The 19,088-nt window shown below is 39.3% G+C and overlaps 2 protein-coding genes across 14 annotated transcripts in view; one reads left to right on the top strand and one right to left on the bottom strand.

Annotated features, from left to right (window-relative positions):
* The window catches only part of ppp1r13bb (protein phosphatase 1, regulatory subunit 13Bb), a 105,408-nt gene extending 104,085 nt beyond the window's left edge, over window positions 1-1,323 (top strand). For all 8 annotated transcript variants that reach the window (XM_048537612.2, XM_048537609.2, XM_048537610.2 and 5 more), the window contains one exon: window positions 140-1,323. In XM_048537612.2, coding sequence (XP_048393569.1) covers window positions 140-181 — 42 coding nt within the window. In that variant the 3' untranslated portion in view covers window positions 182-1,323. The remainder of the gene's footprint in view (window positions 1-139) is intronic.
* Window positions 1,324-8,901: 7,578 nt separating this feature from the next.
* Window positions 8,902-19,088, bottom strand: part of zfyve21 (zinc finger, FYVE domain containing 21) — an 18,677-nt gene continuing 8,490 nt past the window's right edge. For 4 of the 6 annotated variants that reach the window (XM_048538264.2, XM_048538262.2, XM_048538265.2 and 1 more), the window contains exons 4-8: window positions 18,019-18,094; window positions 14,158-14,249; window positions 13,581-13,634; window positions 12,103-12,245; window positions 8,902-10,187 (exon numbers count right to left, since the gene is read on the bottom strand). In XM_048538264.2, the coding sequence (XP_048394221.1) occupies window positions 10,152-10,187; window positions 12,103-12,245; window positions 13,581-13,634; window positions 14,158-14,249; window positions 18,019-18,094 (401 nt within the window). In that variant the 3' untranslated portion in view covers window positions 8,902-10,151. The other 2 variants (XM_048538263.2, XM_059649126.1) reach the window with 2 other exon arrangements.

Below are 19,088 nucleotides of genomic sequence, written 5' to 3'. Positions count from 1 at the left end.
CAGATCCAGAACAGTATTGACTATAGCAACATCCATCGCTCAGAGTCTATTAACCTTCAACTGAAGAAGGGAGCACAGTTATACAGAGTGTGTGATATTGTTACCTTCTAATGCCTTAATTATTTTTGTCTTGTTACAGTTGTATCCGAGAATAAAGCCCCGGCAGCGAACTCTGGCTTAGGAATATTGGTGAGCTCTTCTGATCAGAATCTGGAACGACACATTGGCAGTGCTCCCCATCCAAAAGAGGAAGTAGATATTTACGTGCTGTGATTTGGATATGCAGTAGTTTATGGTGCTTTTTCTCTGAACAAAGTCGCATTGCTACATCTGAAGAACACACGTGTATTCTAGCACACTTTCATGTGTGCATTCAAACATGTGCACATATGCGCACACATTTAGACCTGAACAGTCATATTAGAACATGTATGAACAGGCCTGCACATTTCTCTGTTTCTCTCTCTCTCTCTTACACACTCATTCACACACACACATGCACACGCGCACACACAAAACAGAGGAAGTGGTGTTATCTGAAAACCACTTGACCTCAGTATTGTTAGTATGTGGCATGCTTGGCTGACAGTGGTGGTAAGGGAAATGTTTAAATGCAAATTTTATTGGTTTCAAGAAGGAAGTTGTAATTTATTGAAAGGTAGTGTGGATGAACTAGCAGAGTTTGACTTGGTATTGTGGTAATTAAAGCTGTTAAAGGATATAAGAATTTATGCTTGGACATGAAAAATTTAAGTAACATAGTAATGCTGCAAATGTGAGATGAACAAGGATTTTAGTAAGGCAAGGTGCGCTGTCTGAGTTGTATGAAGTAAGTGCAGTGTATGTGACTAATGGAATGGTGGATGTACGAATGACCAGAGGATATTGCCATCTATTAATGTGTGTATTTTATGGAAATGATGCAATAACTTTCACCACATTTTGGTGCAAAACACTACAGCACTTCATTAAAATAAGTATTCAAGTATATTTCTATATTAAAGAATCTTTCATTTATTTTTTCCAATTACAGTTTTCATTTTGAAATAGTTCTAGGCAAACATTCTAACAAATGATAAGTTTATAACAAAACAATCTTTGGCTTGTTTACCATGTTTCATATCTAACCTTTACCTAACAAGCAGTTCTGTTAACTGAGCACAGGGTAGTATTGAATGTAAATATTGTGATGTATAAGATTATAACTGTGGGCTATATTATGTATGACTAAGTGACTGAACTGTAATTTTTTCATAGTTAGTACTACACTGCTTAACAAGTGTAATGTAAACGTATACAATAAAATACAATGGCATGAACAAAGGCATTTTGTAAATTACATTCATTCTATCTAATCAATGATCAGAATTCTAATGGTATCCGAGATAATGGGAACTGCAGATGCTGGAGAATCTGAGATAACAAAGTGTGGAGCTGGATGAACACAGGCCAAGCAGCATTTGGGGAGCACAAAAGCTTACGTTTCGGGCCTAGGCCCTTCTTCAGAGAGGGGGATAGGGAGAGGATTCTGAAATAAATAGGGAGAGAGAGGGAGGCGGATCGACAATGGATAGAGGAGAAGATAGGTGGATAGTGGAGGTAGGGAGGGGATAGGTCAGTCTGGGGAGGACAGACAGGTTGAGGGGGCGGGATGAGGTTGGGAGGTAGGGAATGAGGGTGTGTGGCTAGAGGGGGGAGGAGGGGCTAGGTAAGAGGAAGAACAGGTTAGGCAGTCAGGGACAAGCTGGGCTGGTTTTGGGATGCATTAGGGGGACAGGAGATTTTGAAGCTTATGAAATCCACATTGATACCATTGGGCTGCAGGGTTCCCAAGCAGAATATGAGTTGCTGTTCCTGCAACCTTCGGGTGGCACCATTGTGGCACTGCAGGAGGCCCAGGATGGACATGTTGTCTAAGGAATGGGAGGGGGAGATGAAATGGTTTGCGATTGGGAGGTGCAGTTGTTTATTGCAAACCAAGCATAGGTGTTCTGCAAAGCGGTCCCCAAGCCTCAGCGTGGTTTCCCCAATGTAGAGGAGGCCACAACAGGTACAGCGGATACAGTAAACCACATTGGCAGATGTGTAGGTGAACATCTGCTTGATGTGGAAAGTCTTCTTGGTGTCTGGGATGGGGGTGAGGGAGGAGGTGTTGGGGCAAGTGTAGCACTTCCTGCGGTTGCAGGGGAAAGTGCCAGGTGTGGTGGGGGTGGAGGGGAGTGTGGAGCGGACAAGGGAGTCCCGGAGAGACTGGTCCTTCTGGAAAGCAGACAAGGGTGGGGAGGGAAAAATGTCTTTGGTGGTGGGGTCGGATTGCAGATGGTGGAAAAGTCGGAGGATGATGTGTTGAATCCAGAGGTTGGTGGGGTGGTATGTGAGGGTGAGGGGGATTCTCTTTTGGTGGTTATTGCGGGGACGGGGTGTGAGGGATGAGTTGCAGGAAATGTGGGAGACACGGTTGAGGGCATTATCGACCACTGGCGGGGGTGGGGGGGGGGGGGGGGAGTGGAATGTTGTGGTTTTTGAAGAACGAGGACATCTGAGATGTACGGGAGTGGAATTCCTCATTCTGGGAGCAGATGCAGCGGAGGTGAAGGAATTGGGAATGGGGGATGGAATTTTTGCAGGAAGGTGGGTGGGAGGAGGTGTATTCTAGGTAGCTGTGGGAATTGGTGGGCTTGAAATGGACATCGGTTTCTAGGTGGTTGCCTGAGATGAAGACAGGCCCAGGAAGTTGAGGGATGTGTTGGAGATGGTCCAGGTGAAGTTGAGGTTGGGGTGGAAGGTGTCAGTGAAGTGGATGAAATGTTCGTGCTCCTCATGGGAACACGAGGTGGCGCCGATGCAGTCATCAATGTAATGGAGGAAGAGGTGGAGTTTGGGGCCAGTGTAGGTACAGAAGATGGATTGTTCCACGTAACCTACAAAGAGACAGGCACAGCTTGGGCCCATGCAGGTACCCATGGCCACCCCCTTTGTTTGTAGTAAGTGGGAGGAATCGAAAGAGAAGTTGAGGATGAGGACGAGTTTGGCTAGGTGGATGAGGGTGTCGGTGAAGGGGGACTGGTCGGGCCTGCGGGACAGGAAGAAGCAGAAGGCCTTTAGGCCACCTGCATGGGAAATGCAGGTGTATAGAGGCTGGACGTCCATGGTGAAAACCTGTTCCGATATGTTATTACATACCTTTAGAGTAGGTGGAACTTTAACGCTGGCCTCCTGACCCATAAGCATCTCGAGTTTGAATATTGTATCCGTGGACAAAGTTATGCACCTGAAAATACAACTTTTTAAAAGTCATTGCCTTCTGGTACAGACTGCTGAGACAAACTACACTAAATCCTTGAGGGAAAAGGACATTCCTAGCTACAGGGGGCATCTTTTATGATTTAAGGCCTTGATGTAGTCCGCTGGGTCATGCTCGAATTTCCTGAGTTGTCTGAGTGGAATATCGTGTTTTTCTTGAACATTATCAATATTATTGGTTCTATGAGGAAATGGTGGATAGTGTATGAACTTTTAATGTTTGTTGGATCAGACCTGCTTTATAGGCCCTGCTGTCCTCCCTGCCGCCGCGCCCACCCCCCCCCACTTTGCATTGTCCTCTCCAGTTATTCCTTGTAATCTGAATGATGAACACCAGCATCAATCTTATTTTACTGGTAGTTTACTTTCTCTCCAAAAAACTTCTATTCTAATCCAAGAAGTGAAATTGGATTTCTCATACTTACGGAATCTTTGCTCATATAATAGTTAGATATTGATTAATATCTTGATATCTATAAACAGATTAAATTGTATTTATTGTATGGTTTAGTGGAGTTTCTAATTGCCATTGCAATTTCTGGCGAATAAACGTAAATAATGCTAGAAAACGTTTGTCTCTCCACTTGATCTGTCAGACTTCGTATGAGTTTGGCATCAGTAAGTATTAAAAATGTTAGAAAATTGTAAACGGAACTCCTTGATCCTGCTCCTCTATTTAGTAAACTCAATCTAATCCCTTTATATCGTGATTTCCTTAAAATCCAAAAATCTATTTCAAACCTTGAAAATAGGCAACGTCTGAGCATTCACAGCAACTTGAAGAAGAGATTCCCAAAAAATTCACAATGCTCTGATTTGCAGGGGTTTTTGGCAGGGGAGGGGGTGTGAAAGTTGAGGGGAAATCATATCCAGTTTAAAATGACTGCACATTTATCCTGAGATTACTTACCTGTGCTTTAGAATTTCCAACAAGGGGGAAAGAATCCATCTCTGTATCTACACAGCAGGCCAAGCAGCATCAGAGGAACAGGAAAGCTGATGTTTCGGGTGGAGACCCTTCTTCATTCTCAACCGAAACGTCAGCTTTCCTGCTCCTTTGATGCTGCTTGGCGTGCTGTGTTCATCCAGCTCTACACCTTGTTATCTCAGATTCTCCAGCATCGGCAGTTCCTACTATCTCTATCTCTGTATCTGCCTTGTTAAAACTTCCCAGAACCTTGTGTTTCAATAAGTACCTCATTCCTCAACTTCAGAGACCATGTCCGGTCAACTAGATATCTGTCCATATAACTACCGTTTTATCCCAGGAATCAATCTAGTGGGTTGCCTTTGCACCCCTGTCTAAGGCAGGTATATCTTGTTAAGTACCCCGCACTGGGATCATTCTTACCCCTGGGTACCATCTGAAAGCAGTCATTCAGGGACAGTTTGTGACGGTTTAGTCATACTGGAGTTGAAATATTAACCATGTTTTTCTCTTCAGATGCTGCCAGACCCAGTGAGGTTCTCTAACTTCTTGTGCTTGAAAATTCCAGAACTGGTCACATTTTCTTTTTATTGCTGTTCTTGTAGAAGTGGATGTTTGCAGCTTCATACTGATAGATCCGGCTGAGGGTCATCTTCATCGTGATAGCATTCTGGATGGTGGTGACAATCTGAGACAAGTAGGTGTATGGGCTCTGAACAGCTTAAGCAACCCCTCTTGATTGGATAGGGAGAGCTAGCTGCCACCAAAAACTGAGGAGGTGGTGGACCGAAACAGTTTCTGTTTGCGTTGGGAAGATAGCAGGAAGGGGCCTGAACTCTGGCCACACAGTAAGGCTCGGTAAAGGTTTGCAGCTCCTGGGTACTTGCCGGCTGGTAGCTGGCCTGGTGGTACATGTTGAAGTTGTCAAATTGCGTTGCCCTCTCAGAGACTTATGGGGGCTGCCTTGGCACAGAGCTCAGGTTGCAATGTGTTTTTTCTTAAATATAACATTCTGAAGCAGGTCAGAGACATCATTTGGTGATTTCTTTTTGTTTGAGTTCGCTCGCTCACTCACGCAAACAGATGGGACAAAATAGTTGGTGGGGGAGGCAGTTCAGTAATTCCTATTCACAGGCTGCTGAATGATCTTTGTGATTCTTTTGCTGGTCAGAATGATTTCGTTTGTCTTTCTCTGGGTGCTTCCACTGGTTTTCTGCTGTTTCGCTTCTAAAATGTATCTGACATCACCCCACATTTACAATAACTGCTGTAGGAAAGATGAACTGGTTTTTCTTCAAGCTGAAAATAGGTTTTGACTGCAGACTTCTTTCTCTGACCATCCCCTTGGTTCACAGCCCCACATTGTTCAGTTACCTGAGAGCCAAATACAAGGTTGTTGATAGGCAGGAGGATTTTGTCATTGATGACTGGTCATCAGCCCATAAACCAATCAACTTGTTGCCACCTTGCTTCATCGGTCATAACCTCTTGTCCCAAATAGTTTGCAACCACTTTGATTACTTATTGATCAAATAAGTGTTTATACAATGTTTGCTGTACGTATCTGGTTTTCAAAACATGCAGCAATCCTTTTACAGACTGGTTTTGGAAACAGTTCTTTACCATTTCAGTTCACAATGTCATAAGCACAAAACTAAGTCTATATGACTGCAAGAAAAAGCTCATGGAATGGCATCAACTCTTCCTTCTGGATTCATTGAGTTCAGTAATTTCAGAACGCAGCCTCTTACCAAGCTGTGTCTTTTCTGCACAGCAGTTTATTGTTGTTCTCAATTACAATTCATCTAATTCACCTTTTTGTTTCTTTATTTGTCCTAATATTTTTCCACTCTCCTATCGTCTATTCCATTACACATCTTCCTTTTTCTTATCTTCCCTCACCTCTGTTCTTGCTTCAAACCTGACACACCAACACTTCCATAAGCTTTGATGAAAAGTCATCAACTTGAAAGAAAAATTAACTGTTCCCACAAAGATGCTAGAAATGTTTGTATTTTTATTCCATTCTTAGAAAGCTAGGCTATAGGCTCCTCTCAATTCCAACTGAATAGAGAATGTAGCAAGTGTTTGCGAGATCATTCATTCAAGATTCTTTTGGTTCTCATCAAACTTGCACCAGCTTTGGTCAAAAATCTAGTCCAACATTTAGGTTCAGCTGCAAGTTCGTTATGTTTTGCAGTTGTATTAGAAAGAAATGTGGTTTCAGCATTACGATCATAAGCAGAATTTTCCCAGCCCTTGAGTGGGGTGAACAATGGCAAAATATACAGAATTACAAAATCTGATTCTTGTCATTGGGGAAAAGAAGGTTAGATTTTCCCTGAGGGGTGAATTCTGAATCTTGTTAACAGATGACAATTTATTAGCTAATCTGCATTATTTTTATGCAACTTACAGTTCTCCCATACGTTGGTGAGAAGCTGACAGAGTCAATTTGAGTTGAGAGTCAGAGCAGTTTCTGGGCGATGCATCTTGCCAGATGCTTCTCTAGGCCTTCATGCTAAGGCGTATTCCTCACCGTCTTGTAATCTGCATGACCAGGGATCACCTCCATCCTTCATAGGAAATCAGCATTGGCAAACATCTGCTCGACTACCTCCAAAGATGTTTCAGCACTTCACTAATGTACTTTGGAGCTCACTGGCACCTGACATTGCAGTCCTCCTGCCAGTCCACTCTATGCTCAGGGATACACGTTAATCTAATGCACAGGGGTGCATTTTATGGCTTGCTTTCCTAATGTCCCCACTTACTTTGTTCTTGGATACATTTTACCTCTGGCTTACATTTTATTGCAGTCACAAAGGTGGGCTCCTTGTCAGCGCTGAACAGTTGAGGTTAGCCCACTGCTGAGCGGCAATATACTATGTTGATATTGTACATACATGTGCTGACAGTTTGTGTGGCAAATGCACTGCATATGCTTCAATCAAATCACCATGTGTGAAAGCCCAAGGAGATCAATTCTTCATGGAGTGAGGGAACACTAAGCAGTAAAGGGTTTCAGTAACACTCTAAAGGACTTGTCTGATTTAGTCTGGATAGTTGATGTGACCAGGGTCCAAGGATTTGTGTCCATACAGTTTTGGGATTAGAAAAAAAGGTGGTTCTTTATGTCAAGGCCAACCAGTCCAGGGATCACAGGTAAGTCCTTGGGAGAGCGGTGTTGACATCTATCAAGTAGCTGGGCCACGGTCAATTAGGGCTGTTACAGACATTACAGCACAGTACAGGCCCTTCGGCCCTCGATGTTGTGCTGACCTGCCATACCAATCTGAAACCCATCTAACCTACACCACTTTGTAAGATGAGCCTTGGTTAGATGTCAAGGCTTATTATGAGTTGAGTGTTGCTAAACTTGAGATTAAACCCTTTTACAGTTAGAATTTGACTTTGTCATTCAAACTTAGTTGCCAAGACCTACACAAGTTCTCAGTGACTGGGAATGAACTGCAGGAAATAACTTTGTTAGCTGCTTTAAGAGTGTGATAACTAGGTATGGAGCTGGAGGAACACAGCAAGTCAGGCTGCATCGGGAGTAGGAAAGGTGACTTTTTGGGTCAGGTCTGCTGTTTCTTTTCTAACTCTGCATCCATGTCAGAAGAGGTGAAGATAATTCCACCACCCCATTATCAAACTGTATTCTGGTGCTTAACTTGTTTCTTAAAGAAACAACCTTTCTGGACTTCTAAAATGGCTGAGGGCTGATCACATGGTTGTATTTCCAGAAGCTTCTGAATCCCCTGAATTGTGCGGACATTCCAGCTGAGGCTGAGGCGCAAGCTGCCTTCTTTAAACCAGCACTGGGTCAAAGGAAAACACAAACATTTTTAAAATGGGCACAAATGCTTTGTTACCTCTTCACCTTGCAAAGGTTGGCGGCGGAGGGGGGGGGGTTAGAATCTATGCTTAAGAAATTTTGCATTATGATACAGCAACTGAAATGTAGATCTTTAAGATGCCTAAAATCAGAGCTTGGTGGAATTAGTTAAATACAGAATTGAAATTCTAAGTTGGCCAGTAGAAAAGCAGGATTCCTGGTGCTGTTGGCAGATTTTTGTCTTCGTCTTCAAGTTGCAGACAGTGTAAAATCCCAAACTTTGCTTAAGAATGGAAAATACTGGGCCCAGCTCCCCAAGGACACATTGGAGGAATTGTAGATCGCCTGAATTATTGACTTCATTGGAATTTCCAAAACCTAGTCTCTCTCTCTCTCCCTCCCCTCCCCACCACCACCACCACACAACGTGTCTGTGTGTTGGCATGGAGTTGCAAAGTACTTCCCTTTGCAATTTACAGAAGTATACGATGAACCCCATTTTTGATTTTGTTTAAGGATTTTGCTGAGCGAGAGCTCTAAGTCAGGGTTTCAGTAACACACTTAAGCCTACCTCAGTAAGGAAACCTAAGTAAAAGGACAGGAGTAAATTAAAATCTCTTGCTTCAGACCCAAGAAAGGAAAAGCATTGAAATGTGACAGATTGAGCAATCCTTTGCTCTCTCTCCAGATCAAACAACTTAAGAAGGGACAGAAGAGCATTAATTCTAGCAATGACATCAGTCTACCTATCCCATTGCTATCAAGCCTTCAGGGTTCCAAAGTCAAAAACAAACTGAAGCCAACTAAAAACATCACAAGCACCTGCACAGGCTTTTGTTTGTTTTATTGAGTAAGGATAAATTTTATACAGAAGCTGTTCAAATAAGTACATTAATCCAAGATGGCCATAAAACATGAATAAATGAACTGATAGTGCAGGCATTCAATTAAGATCAAGTCTCCACACAACCAGCCGTTTCACACCCATTTGGTCCAGGAAACTAAACTACACTACAAAGCATGAGCGCTCCCTTTCTCAAATCAAACTGTGTTGCTAATATTTTCAGAATTATTTCACACAAACAGAAAAGGTCACTGTGAAATTGGTTTGTGCATCAGTATCAGTTTTTTCCAAATTTGTTATTCCTCAGCTATCTACCATATTACGAGCCATCTCCTCTACATTTATTGGTGATTCACTTGAAATTAAGAGTTTAGGTTACTTTGCATAAAGTTTTTATTTTTAATCATGTAAAAATTGTGTTTGATTTCTAAATAGCCACCATAGATATTTTCATACTACATCCAAATATAATCACTGATTATCAAGACTATTTGAAATTGTTACCTATTTATTATCACACAGTTGCAGTATGAGCACAAGAACAGACACAGTTATGCAAATTATTAGATATGTACAAATCCTTTGGTATGCCAAAATGAAATTTCATTTTTTGATGGAAAGGGCAAGCAACACTGCCTTTCTGAAGTGAAAGTAACTTTATATTGATTTTAGCATTTCCTGCCAAAAAATTAAAATGTAAACATCATCTTTTCCCTCAATCACTAAAGGCAAAAATCACCCGCTGAGTACAAAGCTGCAGTCTAAGCTTTTCTGAAGCTAAATGCAAATCGTAGTTATTTTCCACTTTCCTTAATCCAATTTTATAAATTTATATACTTTTGATATAATAAAATAAAGCAATCTACATCAGAACTGCATTCTGTAACAAAAAGGTGTTTTATTTTAGCAGTTTACACTGCAGCTTTCAGTTAGAGATAAAAATAGATTTAACAAAAATACTTAGCAAAGTTCAATTTACCTGTGAAAGTTACATTTAAGACATTGTAAATTCTACATATTGCACCATACTTCGAGAATACTTCAATGCACCAAAAAATCTGAATAATTTGTTGCATTAAGTGTTTTCAGAAAATTACATTAATACAAAAAGTATTAAGAAAACCTCACTGTACATCAAAGCAGTGAGCAAAAAAAACACTTGGGTAAAACTGGTTAAAATGCTGTTTCTTCCCATTTGTCTTCAGAGTGACATTAAATCTTGATACTTTCCACGGTTATTGGTCTCTTGATTCATACAGAAGCTTGGCAGCCTAAGGATTTGGGTTTAGGTGGCGGGGGAGGCGGGGTGTGCATGTATATGCATTTTGGGGGTAGGTGATAGAACAAAAACAGCATCATTAGTTTTCACTCATACAAATATCTGACTGTAGCTTGTAAGAAAACAACCAATTCACAGGCCAAGTTGTCACTTTTAGGAACATAGGAGGTCATTCAGCCCCTCAACCCTGTTCCAGTATTCAATAAGATCATGGCTGATCTACAGCCTAACTCCATCTATCTGCCTTTGTTTCTTAATATTTTTGAATAACAAGAATTTTTTAGATTTAAAACTGATGCTGCATCAACCACCATTTTCGGAAGAAAAAGTTCCAACTATCTAACACCTTATACGTGGAATTAATTCCTAACATTTTTCCTGAGCAGTCTGGCTCTAATTCTCAGACTATGTCCCCTAGTTATAGAATCATAGAATCCTTAAGCAGTGGCAATAGTTTACCTTTATGTACTCTGTCTTTCCTGATTAATATCAGGAAGACTTATACCAGATCACCCCATAAAATGCTTGAGTAAACAGGCCTAACTTGCATAATCTTTCTTCATAGTTTAACCCCTGAGGTCCAGGTATCATTCTTGTAAACCTACATTGTACTACCTTCATGAGCAATATATCCTTCCTAAGGTGTGGTGCTGAGATTTGCTCAGTATTTCAGGTAGGGTCTAATCAGAGTTTTGTATAAATGCAGCATAACTGCTGCATCTTTGTACTCTAGCTATTGAGATATAAATACTCGCATTCCATTTGTTTTCCTGATTATTTTCTGCAACTGTTTGAGACATTTTAAAAATGATGCACCAGAACCCCCATGTCTCTTTGGGCATGTATTGTATTTAACTTCACACCATCTAGAAAGTATTTTTTGCTACATGTAGTGTACAGTATTTGCTCATTATTTCTTTCTTTGGCAATATTGCCCATTTATAGCCAGGATTGTTGAAACAAGTGTTTGTCCATTCTGATTGCAGTAAAGACTCCATGTGAAGTGAGTCAGTGACTGACAACACAAGTGTCCACAACCGAAGTACAGATTGGTGCAAATCCAGGTAGTGGTTGATTCAGTTTGATTCAAGCAGGAGGAATATCCCTCTGAGATTGAGGAGAAAACATTCTTTATAATGCCACTTCTATCCAAATGACAAGTGAATAAAGGACAGAAAAAAAAACACCTCCATTTCTCTTGCACTTTTCGCGATCTCAGGATATTCCGAAGTATTTTACAGCTAATGGATTACTTTAGGAAACACAACAACCTCAAACAACAACATAATGTGCAGAAAATCTGGTAGTATTGGAGGGATAAATTCTGGCTTGGATACCCAGAATAATTCCCTTACACTTTAAGAATAATGCCAATGTGAGCTTCTAAACTCTGCTCAATGTACAGTTTGGGGGTTTGGTTTAACATGCCACCTGAAAGGTAGCACCTTTGACAATGCAACATTGGTTTTAGAAATACACATCCCTTCAAGAATCAAACAGAACAGCTCCGCAGCTGACAGAGCAAATGATGCTCATTTTCTTAAAACAGATACCATCTTGACCTCTCTACTCTTTAAATCAACTTTAGGTGTTAACTTTGAAAAAGTGCAACCATAACCTACATGTATAAACCTGAATTCAATGCACTTGATTATTAGTGTTTGATTGTCGTGAGGATCAAGTGAACATCTTCCTAAACATACAACTAATTGATAAATTGGAGGTCAAGCAAGTGTCCTATGCATAATCTTGTTTCAGGACGTTTATCCCTCAATGCCTGTACTAATTTTATATTCAAAAATGCTATACTTAAAATTAATAACAGTAGAATTCTAAATTGAAAGACTCCACCAGTTTTTGTTTAAAAAAATTTGACAAACTATTCTACTAGATCTGTTACATGTTACCTTATGCATAGCAGCCAACCAGCCAACTGACACTTTCTTGTTACTATTGAAATCATCAGATGCACTCAGCTTCAGTTGTTTTGGTTCTTGGGAACCTAAAGTTTTGTACTGGACAAGCATCCCTGTGGCATGTGTATTACCACCTGAAATGGTACAAATGAAATCATATCTATTAAAATTCTGTTAAAAACAGCTATTAAATTACTTCTTTGCATCATTCCACCCAATATTTCCCAAATATCCACTTTCCAAGAAAATACAACATCTACTTCCAATAACATTAGTTTTATGTGCTTTTTTCCCCCCCCCCCAATGACAAAATGCAAAATATACAAATAACAATCTCAAGAGAAATCCAGCAGAACTGCTTCCTGTGATTCAGTGTGTTTGGTATGTAGTTGTGTTTACAAAATAACGGTAGGCATTACAAGGATTTGAGACATAATTTGGTATAAAATATGGTTGAAGTATTGAATAGATTTTGTGTGACACAAGTGATTCATTCAAGCTAAAAAAACAAGGAGGAATCTGGTATCTGAATGACAATGTACAACTGAATGCACTGGATAGACAAGCGGCACCAAAAGAAACATAATTGCAAAGCGGAGCACATGTCAGCTTGATAACACTTTTTAAAACAAACTATTTTCACTAATATTTAACTATTTTTCTCAAATAAAGGATACACACATGTAAAAACAGTGGGAAAACTTTTAATACCTCTTCCAAGTACACACTCACATCGCAATCAAGTTCAAAGGACTTTTAACTAGAGGTCATCAGAATTGTTTCGACTTTTTTCTTCACTCAGCATCAACTCTGTTCAATTGGTGCTGGGTAGCAATCAATCACCAATGGAAACCTGGGTGCCCCAGACTCCACCTCGACCAGATTATGAAAAGAACTGTTGTTGAAAGTGGTCAACTCTGCACAAGGCAGAGGTGAAAAATCAGCAACTCAATGGACCATGATGAATGTACATCCTTGAATGACATCTAATCACACAAAAAACTGTAGTATCCTAAAAAATACTTGTGGTTACTTTCCAATTATCCGCAACATGACTGGTTCAACATTTAAAATTTTTTCAAAATAGCCTAAAGTAACTGCAAAACTGTCAGTCTTTCAGAACGATATACAAAAAGGACTAGATTATAACATATTGAGTCAAAGCGCAGGTGTTAACACGGTATAGAAAAAAGTAGGAAAAGTGCAATTTCTGATTGTTATTAAACATATATGCAAACGAAAGCAAACAAGGAAAGAAAAAAACATTAAGGAGTTTGCCTTGTAATTTACAACACGAAGTCAGCAAGAACAACTCAACAACAGCTCAACGTTCATGCAACACCGCTCACAGAAATAAAACAGCAAGGCATTAAGTATATAGTAAATGACAAGCCAAGCTCCTAAAGGCCACATATAGGGAGATGGGCACATGATGAGCTATTGGCAAAGATGACAATCATACTTCTAACCTTCTGTAATGTACGGATTCTCCAGTAGGCTGGTGTAAGTGTGAATATCTTTCTCTGTACCAAGACGATAGGCAGCAGCAGGCATTGAAAAGAAGGATTAGTTTCAGGCCATTCTATCAGGAAAATATGAGCTCCACCTTCCAATTCAATATACAAACACTACTAACTACATTACAATAATGTAATAAAAGCAGCTAACTAAATTCAATTGAAAACAAAAATCCAGTCTCAGATGTATGCTTTAGTTGGGATGGTTACTCCAGTGCATGGATTTCTATCATTACTCCACACCTCAGTAATTGACAACATAGCAACTTTTCTTCCTCCAAGGCATTGTCCTAACAAGACAAATCTAACTTATCTAGTTGATGGTGGGACTTCAAACCATGGCAAACTCCTTCTGAAGATCATACTCTACCATTTACCATTACTATACAAAGGTCCACCCAGGTACTAATTATCTGTGCTTGACAATTTAAAAACGGCATTTCTGCAGATTAAGTTTTATCATAAATAAAGTATAGGTTACTGCTGAAATCGACTATTTGTCCAACCTGGATCTAGTTCATAAATTTACCTCCAGGAGTAAAACCTTCAGTTAGCACTTGAACTCTTATAATTCGTGGAACCTCAATTTCAACATGATTTTCTCCATCCAAATACAGGTACCTAGCAAAAAATTAGAAGTTATTATTTCAGGCCTCAGAATAAATGTTTTAAATAAAATAGTCCTATATTTTTCCTATAGTCCTTTTTTTTGTTGATTTCTCTTAATTAAACACTTTAACTAAAGGCTCATGACCATTTCTCATAACCAATGACTCTTACTGGTACCAATTCTTAACAATTCACCAAAATGTCTGTATTTCAGAGATAAAGCTATTTACTGTCAGATTAGATATTCTACAGTGTGAAGTATCTCCACTGATTGCAATGCAGTACCCACTCAACCACCCCACGTCAGTTTATTTACTTGTTATTTTCCTGCACGATTAAAAACCCAAAGCAATTTCACACTTTCCATCTTACAAACAATACTGATTCTTCTCAAAATATAGCTGCTATCAGTTGATTCAGAACAGATCAGGGCTAATTCTGGCAATGTCCCGATTGTCAGAACTGTGTCAACTGCTGCATTTATAAAAGGCCTTAGTTTTGCCATACCAACATGAAAACACCCGATGTCAAAAACTAAGCAGACTCAGGCTCGGTTACAACTTGGATGGAAAACCAGTAGTAAGCTAAGGGTATAGCGAGTGTCCCTATCTCGAAGCCAGGATCAAGTTGCACCTGCTGCAGAGGTGTTCCTATAACATCACCAAACAGGTTGAGCAGAAACTATCTACAGGGCCTTGGAAAACCTGCACCTGGGGCCCTCCAAGCAGGTTTGGGCTCCTTACCAAAGACAGGACATATTTGTCATAGAGGAAGTGCTGCAAAAGTTCACTGGACTAATACTAGGGATGGCAAGACTCTTGTACAAGGAGAGTAGTTTGATCAAACCTGTATTCATTAGAGTTTGGAAAAAAATCAAAGGGACTTTGATTAAAACATACGAAATTCTAACCAGCTAAATAGACTATATGCAGAGAGGATGTTTGCCCCAGTTGGTGCGACTAGAACCAGGGCTCTCACTTTCAGACTGAGATGAGGAAACATTTCTTAACTGAGGAAAGTCAGCTTGTGGAATTTACAATCACAAATACATTCAAATGTTGCAAAGTTGGGTAGGGTACTTCTGAATTGGAAGGCAGGACATTCGAATTTGGCATTTTTAAAATATTGATGTTTGTAAAATGATGGAGAGGGAGAAGGCAGTGTGTGGTCCCCTTAAAAGATTGTGCTTTTTCTAGGCTTGAAGAGAAAAGAAGTGTCCTTGGGCAGCTTGGCGGTTTACTGGTGCACAGAGCATCTGAACTGTAACATTTGCAAAGGTAGTATAGTTAACAGTCTAAGGCACAGTTTTGTTTTGTTATCAAGAGGAGTTTGATGCTTTAGCCAATTAATTTAAATCAGGCACTTCGATACTAGCATTCCATAAAATTTAAACCTGACGGTTTTGACAACATAGGACCAATCATATTGTGAGAAACTTGATGTCATCAAGCATATAAAGACAGGGATAGTTGCAAAATTGGCAGAAAGCAAACTGCCATCTGCTTAGGAAATTAGTTCTCTCAGTTCTTGGAGAAGCATCATCTAAATAAAGGTACCGCAGTACTCTTAGTTAATATTCCTAAGAGAAGAATTCAATGGAGAGGGTGTTCCTGACCGAAGATCAACAGAGAAGACAAAACATTCTGGAAAACATAACCTAGCTGTAAATTTCAAAAGACTAAGTTCTAATTAATTTTTTTTTAATTTACATTTTATACAGGCGGGATTTGTACTTATGGGAACAGCATTTTTTCTGATGAAGAGTCTAAGCCGAAACTTCAGCTTTCCTTCTCCCAAGCTGCTGCTTGGCCTGCTGTGTTCATCCAGCTCCACACCTTGTTATTTCAGATGCTCCAGCATCTGCAGTTCCTATTATTTCTCCATTAAAATCTTGTTTTATTCAGGAATAGTTAGTAGTTAAACACAAATTGTTCGGTTCATTAATTTGCTTGCAGTCAGCATTAGATAATTAAAAATTGTTATTTATTGATTGTAGAGTGACAGTCAGGAGTTAATTTCATTTAACCGCTCCTTTATAACTGATTTGGGGTGAGAGACATGTTATACCACTTTTCACACTTCTTATAACAGATTATAGGGCAAGGTGAGCCTCTCTGGGTGTTTTGGCTTTAGTTATGGGGTTGAGGTGGGCGGGCGGGGGGGGACCTCTACTTTACAACAAACAAAAATCAAAATCAAAAATCAAATTCAAACTCACTCACTCAATCTCTCCCTTGCAAGATATTAAAGGCATTAAGGGGTAAGGAGAGAAAGCAGGAATGTGATGTTGAGATAGACATTCAGCTGTAGTCATACTGAATGAGAAGGCTAGAAGGATGAAACTGCCGACTCCTGTTTCTAGTTTCTATGTAGTTCATGGTTAGGGTTCTTCAAAACCATAGGAAGGAGGACAAAACTAAATCTGTTTAATATTTGAGAAGAAGGAAACTACTTTTTTTCCATGAAGTCTGGATGCAATCACTGTGTACATATAAACATGGTTCATCATTACCTGACACTAATAATGGCAAGTGCTTGCCAAAAACTCCCCAGCAAAACACTAGGCATAATCATTTTTTTAAAAACTTGAACAGTTCAAGTTTCATATAAGAAAGAAAATGGTGAATAAGTTCAAATTAAATTTTATTCAAAAATGTTTATTATTCAGTATTAGTACACATAATACATAGTAAATTTGCAAAGAAGTTATTCTCGTTTGCTTGCAGCCAGCCATGATATACTTAATAACATTCTCAGCTTGCCCAAGATAAGGAACACATTCACATTTGGATCAGCCAGTTCTGGTGAATTTGCACCTATGTAGGAAATGTTCTAAATCTTGTTATCCGTTGTTTGCAGTAACTAATTCAGCCTCCATGAGTACATATACTGACTGTCTGTGGCTCCCAACCCAGATGTTGGAAAGAAAGAAAGAGATTCAGTTTCAGGAAACACATTGCTGCAGCCATGATCACTTTGAGGGAGTAAACACATTTTCTTTTCTTATAGGTGGTTCTTTTAGATAGGCATTGCAGGTCATGAATTACAATTACATGCATAATTGATTCCAAATATGGTAAAATCTGATGAGATTGGGCGATAAGTAACTAGTTGCACAATCGCAGAGAGGTTGTTACAGAAATTGCAAAAAATTCTCCATGGGTGGGTTCCTAGTGGAACCCTGCAGAAATTGCAGGGACTGTTTCCCTTCACCACCTGCAACTTTCTGGATAAAATTGGAAATTGCTATAAAATAGGAAGCAAAGTCAATGCTAATTTAGTGAAGAACAATTTTTGTATCTCAATTTCACTCATCTCAAAATTAGGGAGAATTCAGTACAACAGCTTGTAAAGTACCTTTAACCCCCTCCAGTCAAACAATTGTTGACGTAACTGTACTTCTCAGAATCTGGCTAATTGAGAGTCAATAGCCTTCATTAGTCCATTATCCGTGAGCGTGCCTGCGAATGGTCCAATTATAAAGTCCTCAAATTCAACTTATTTCCTTCTTTCCTCGTAACATGCTCAAGGTTTCAGGTATCTGACTCAACATCTGCTTATGTGGCTCAGTATTTTGTATTTTGTTTCATAACATTTCTACGAAGCTTTCTGGAATACTTTAGCCCTTACTGCATTACAAATTCCTTACTATACGTTTTCTACACTTGCTTATGTATTGTTTCCTGAACCATTAAAAATAGATTGTTCATAAAAAGTACATGTACTGTGTAAACCATATTCATACAATCTATTTGAAAACCAAAACATTCAAAAAAGATACCTGTGGTTGTTTGACAGTCGACAATCCATTGTTTCACCTTTCTCCAAGGACCCCAAAGTTACAAGGAATGTAGCTCCTTGATAGCAAAATTAAAGTGAGAAAACGGAAGCAAGATACAACATTACTCGAGAGAGAAATGTGAAATGTTTGGGTGAAAATGAGCAAGTCAAAAAGGGAAAAAAAAAATGCAGTAAAGTGAAAATACCAAATTGGTGCATGAAACTATCCAACATTAAACATATTTCTACTCAGGTTTTTCAGCATAAAAACAGTAGGGATAACCGTTAAAGAGGAAGATGAACTGCATTTCAGGCAATTGCATGTGTGGTTAAACACAAAAATGAGGAAGCTGTGGTTCGAGATGTCTCAATCCTTCAAAAGCAGTGCTGTACTAGTATTTTGCCTGTATGTAAGCGACACAGGATTTAACTACATAGAATTGCTCACACTTGTGGTACTTTATCCTAAACTCACCAGAAAGTATTAAAGTTATCCATTCAAATCTAACAATCAGTGCTCTATGGCCCCTCTAGCAATGCAAATTAAGTGCAGAGTCTCAGTGCTTCAGCTTTTAACAGGTTCAATTGACTCTTAGTAATTTATTTACTTAGGATGCCAATTTCAGCTCCCACCCACCCTCTTCTAGCTGAGGTCAAATGATCTTAAAGCTCCAGATTGGAGGATAAAGTGATCATTAGATATCTCCATCTAGGAATTTCTTTGCCAAAAACATGTATATGTGGAAATCAAGCAAAGCTCTAAATGCCTGCAGTTAACTATCACACATTAATAGCAGATACTGGTACATACAGCCACTATGTCTGAACCCAGCACATAACTGCCAGAAACATTAGAAAACCTACTGATGCACTTCTACCAAGTTATTTTAACCATGTACTTAAAAGAGCAACATTACAAGCCAATACATTTCTATACTTAAAATCACATTACAACAGAATTTAAGAGTTATACACAAAATAATTTCATGATATATTTATGTAAAGTGTTAAAACATTTTAATGTCAATATAAGTCATAAAAGTAAACCTGTTTAAAATGTTGAGATAACAA

This window comes from Stegostoma tigrinum, chromosome 10 (genome assembly GCF_030684315.1).
Source record: "Stegostoma tigrinum isolate sSteTig4 chromosome 10, sSteTig4.hap1, whole genome shotgun sequence".
NCBI lineage: Eukaryota > Metazoa > Chordata > Chondrichthyes > Orectolobiformes > Stegostomatidae > Stegostoma > Stegostoma tigrinum.
This window is presented reverse-complemented; position numbering and strand designations above follow the sequence as displayed.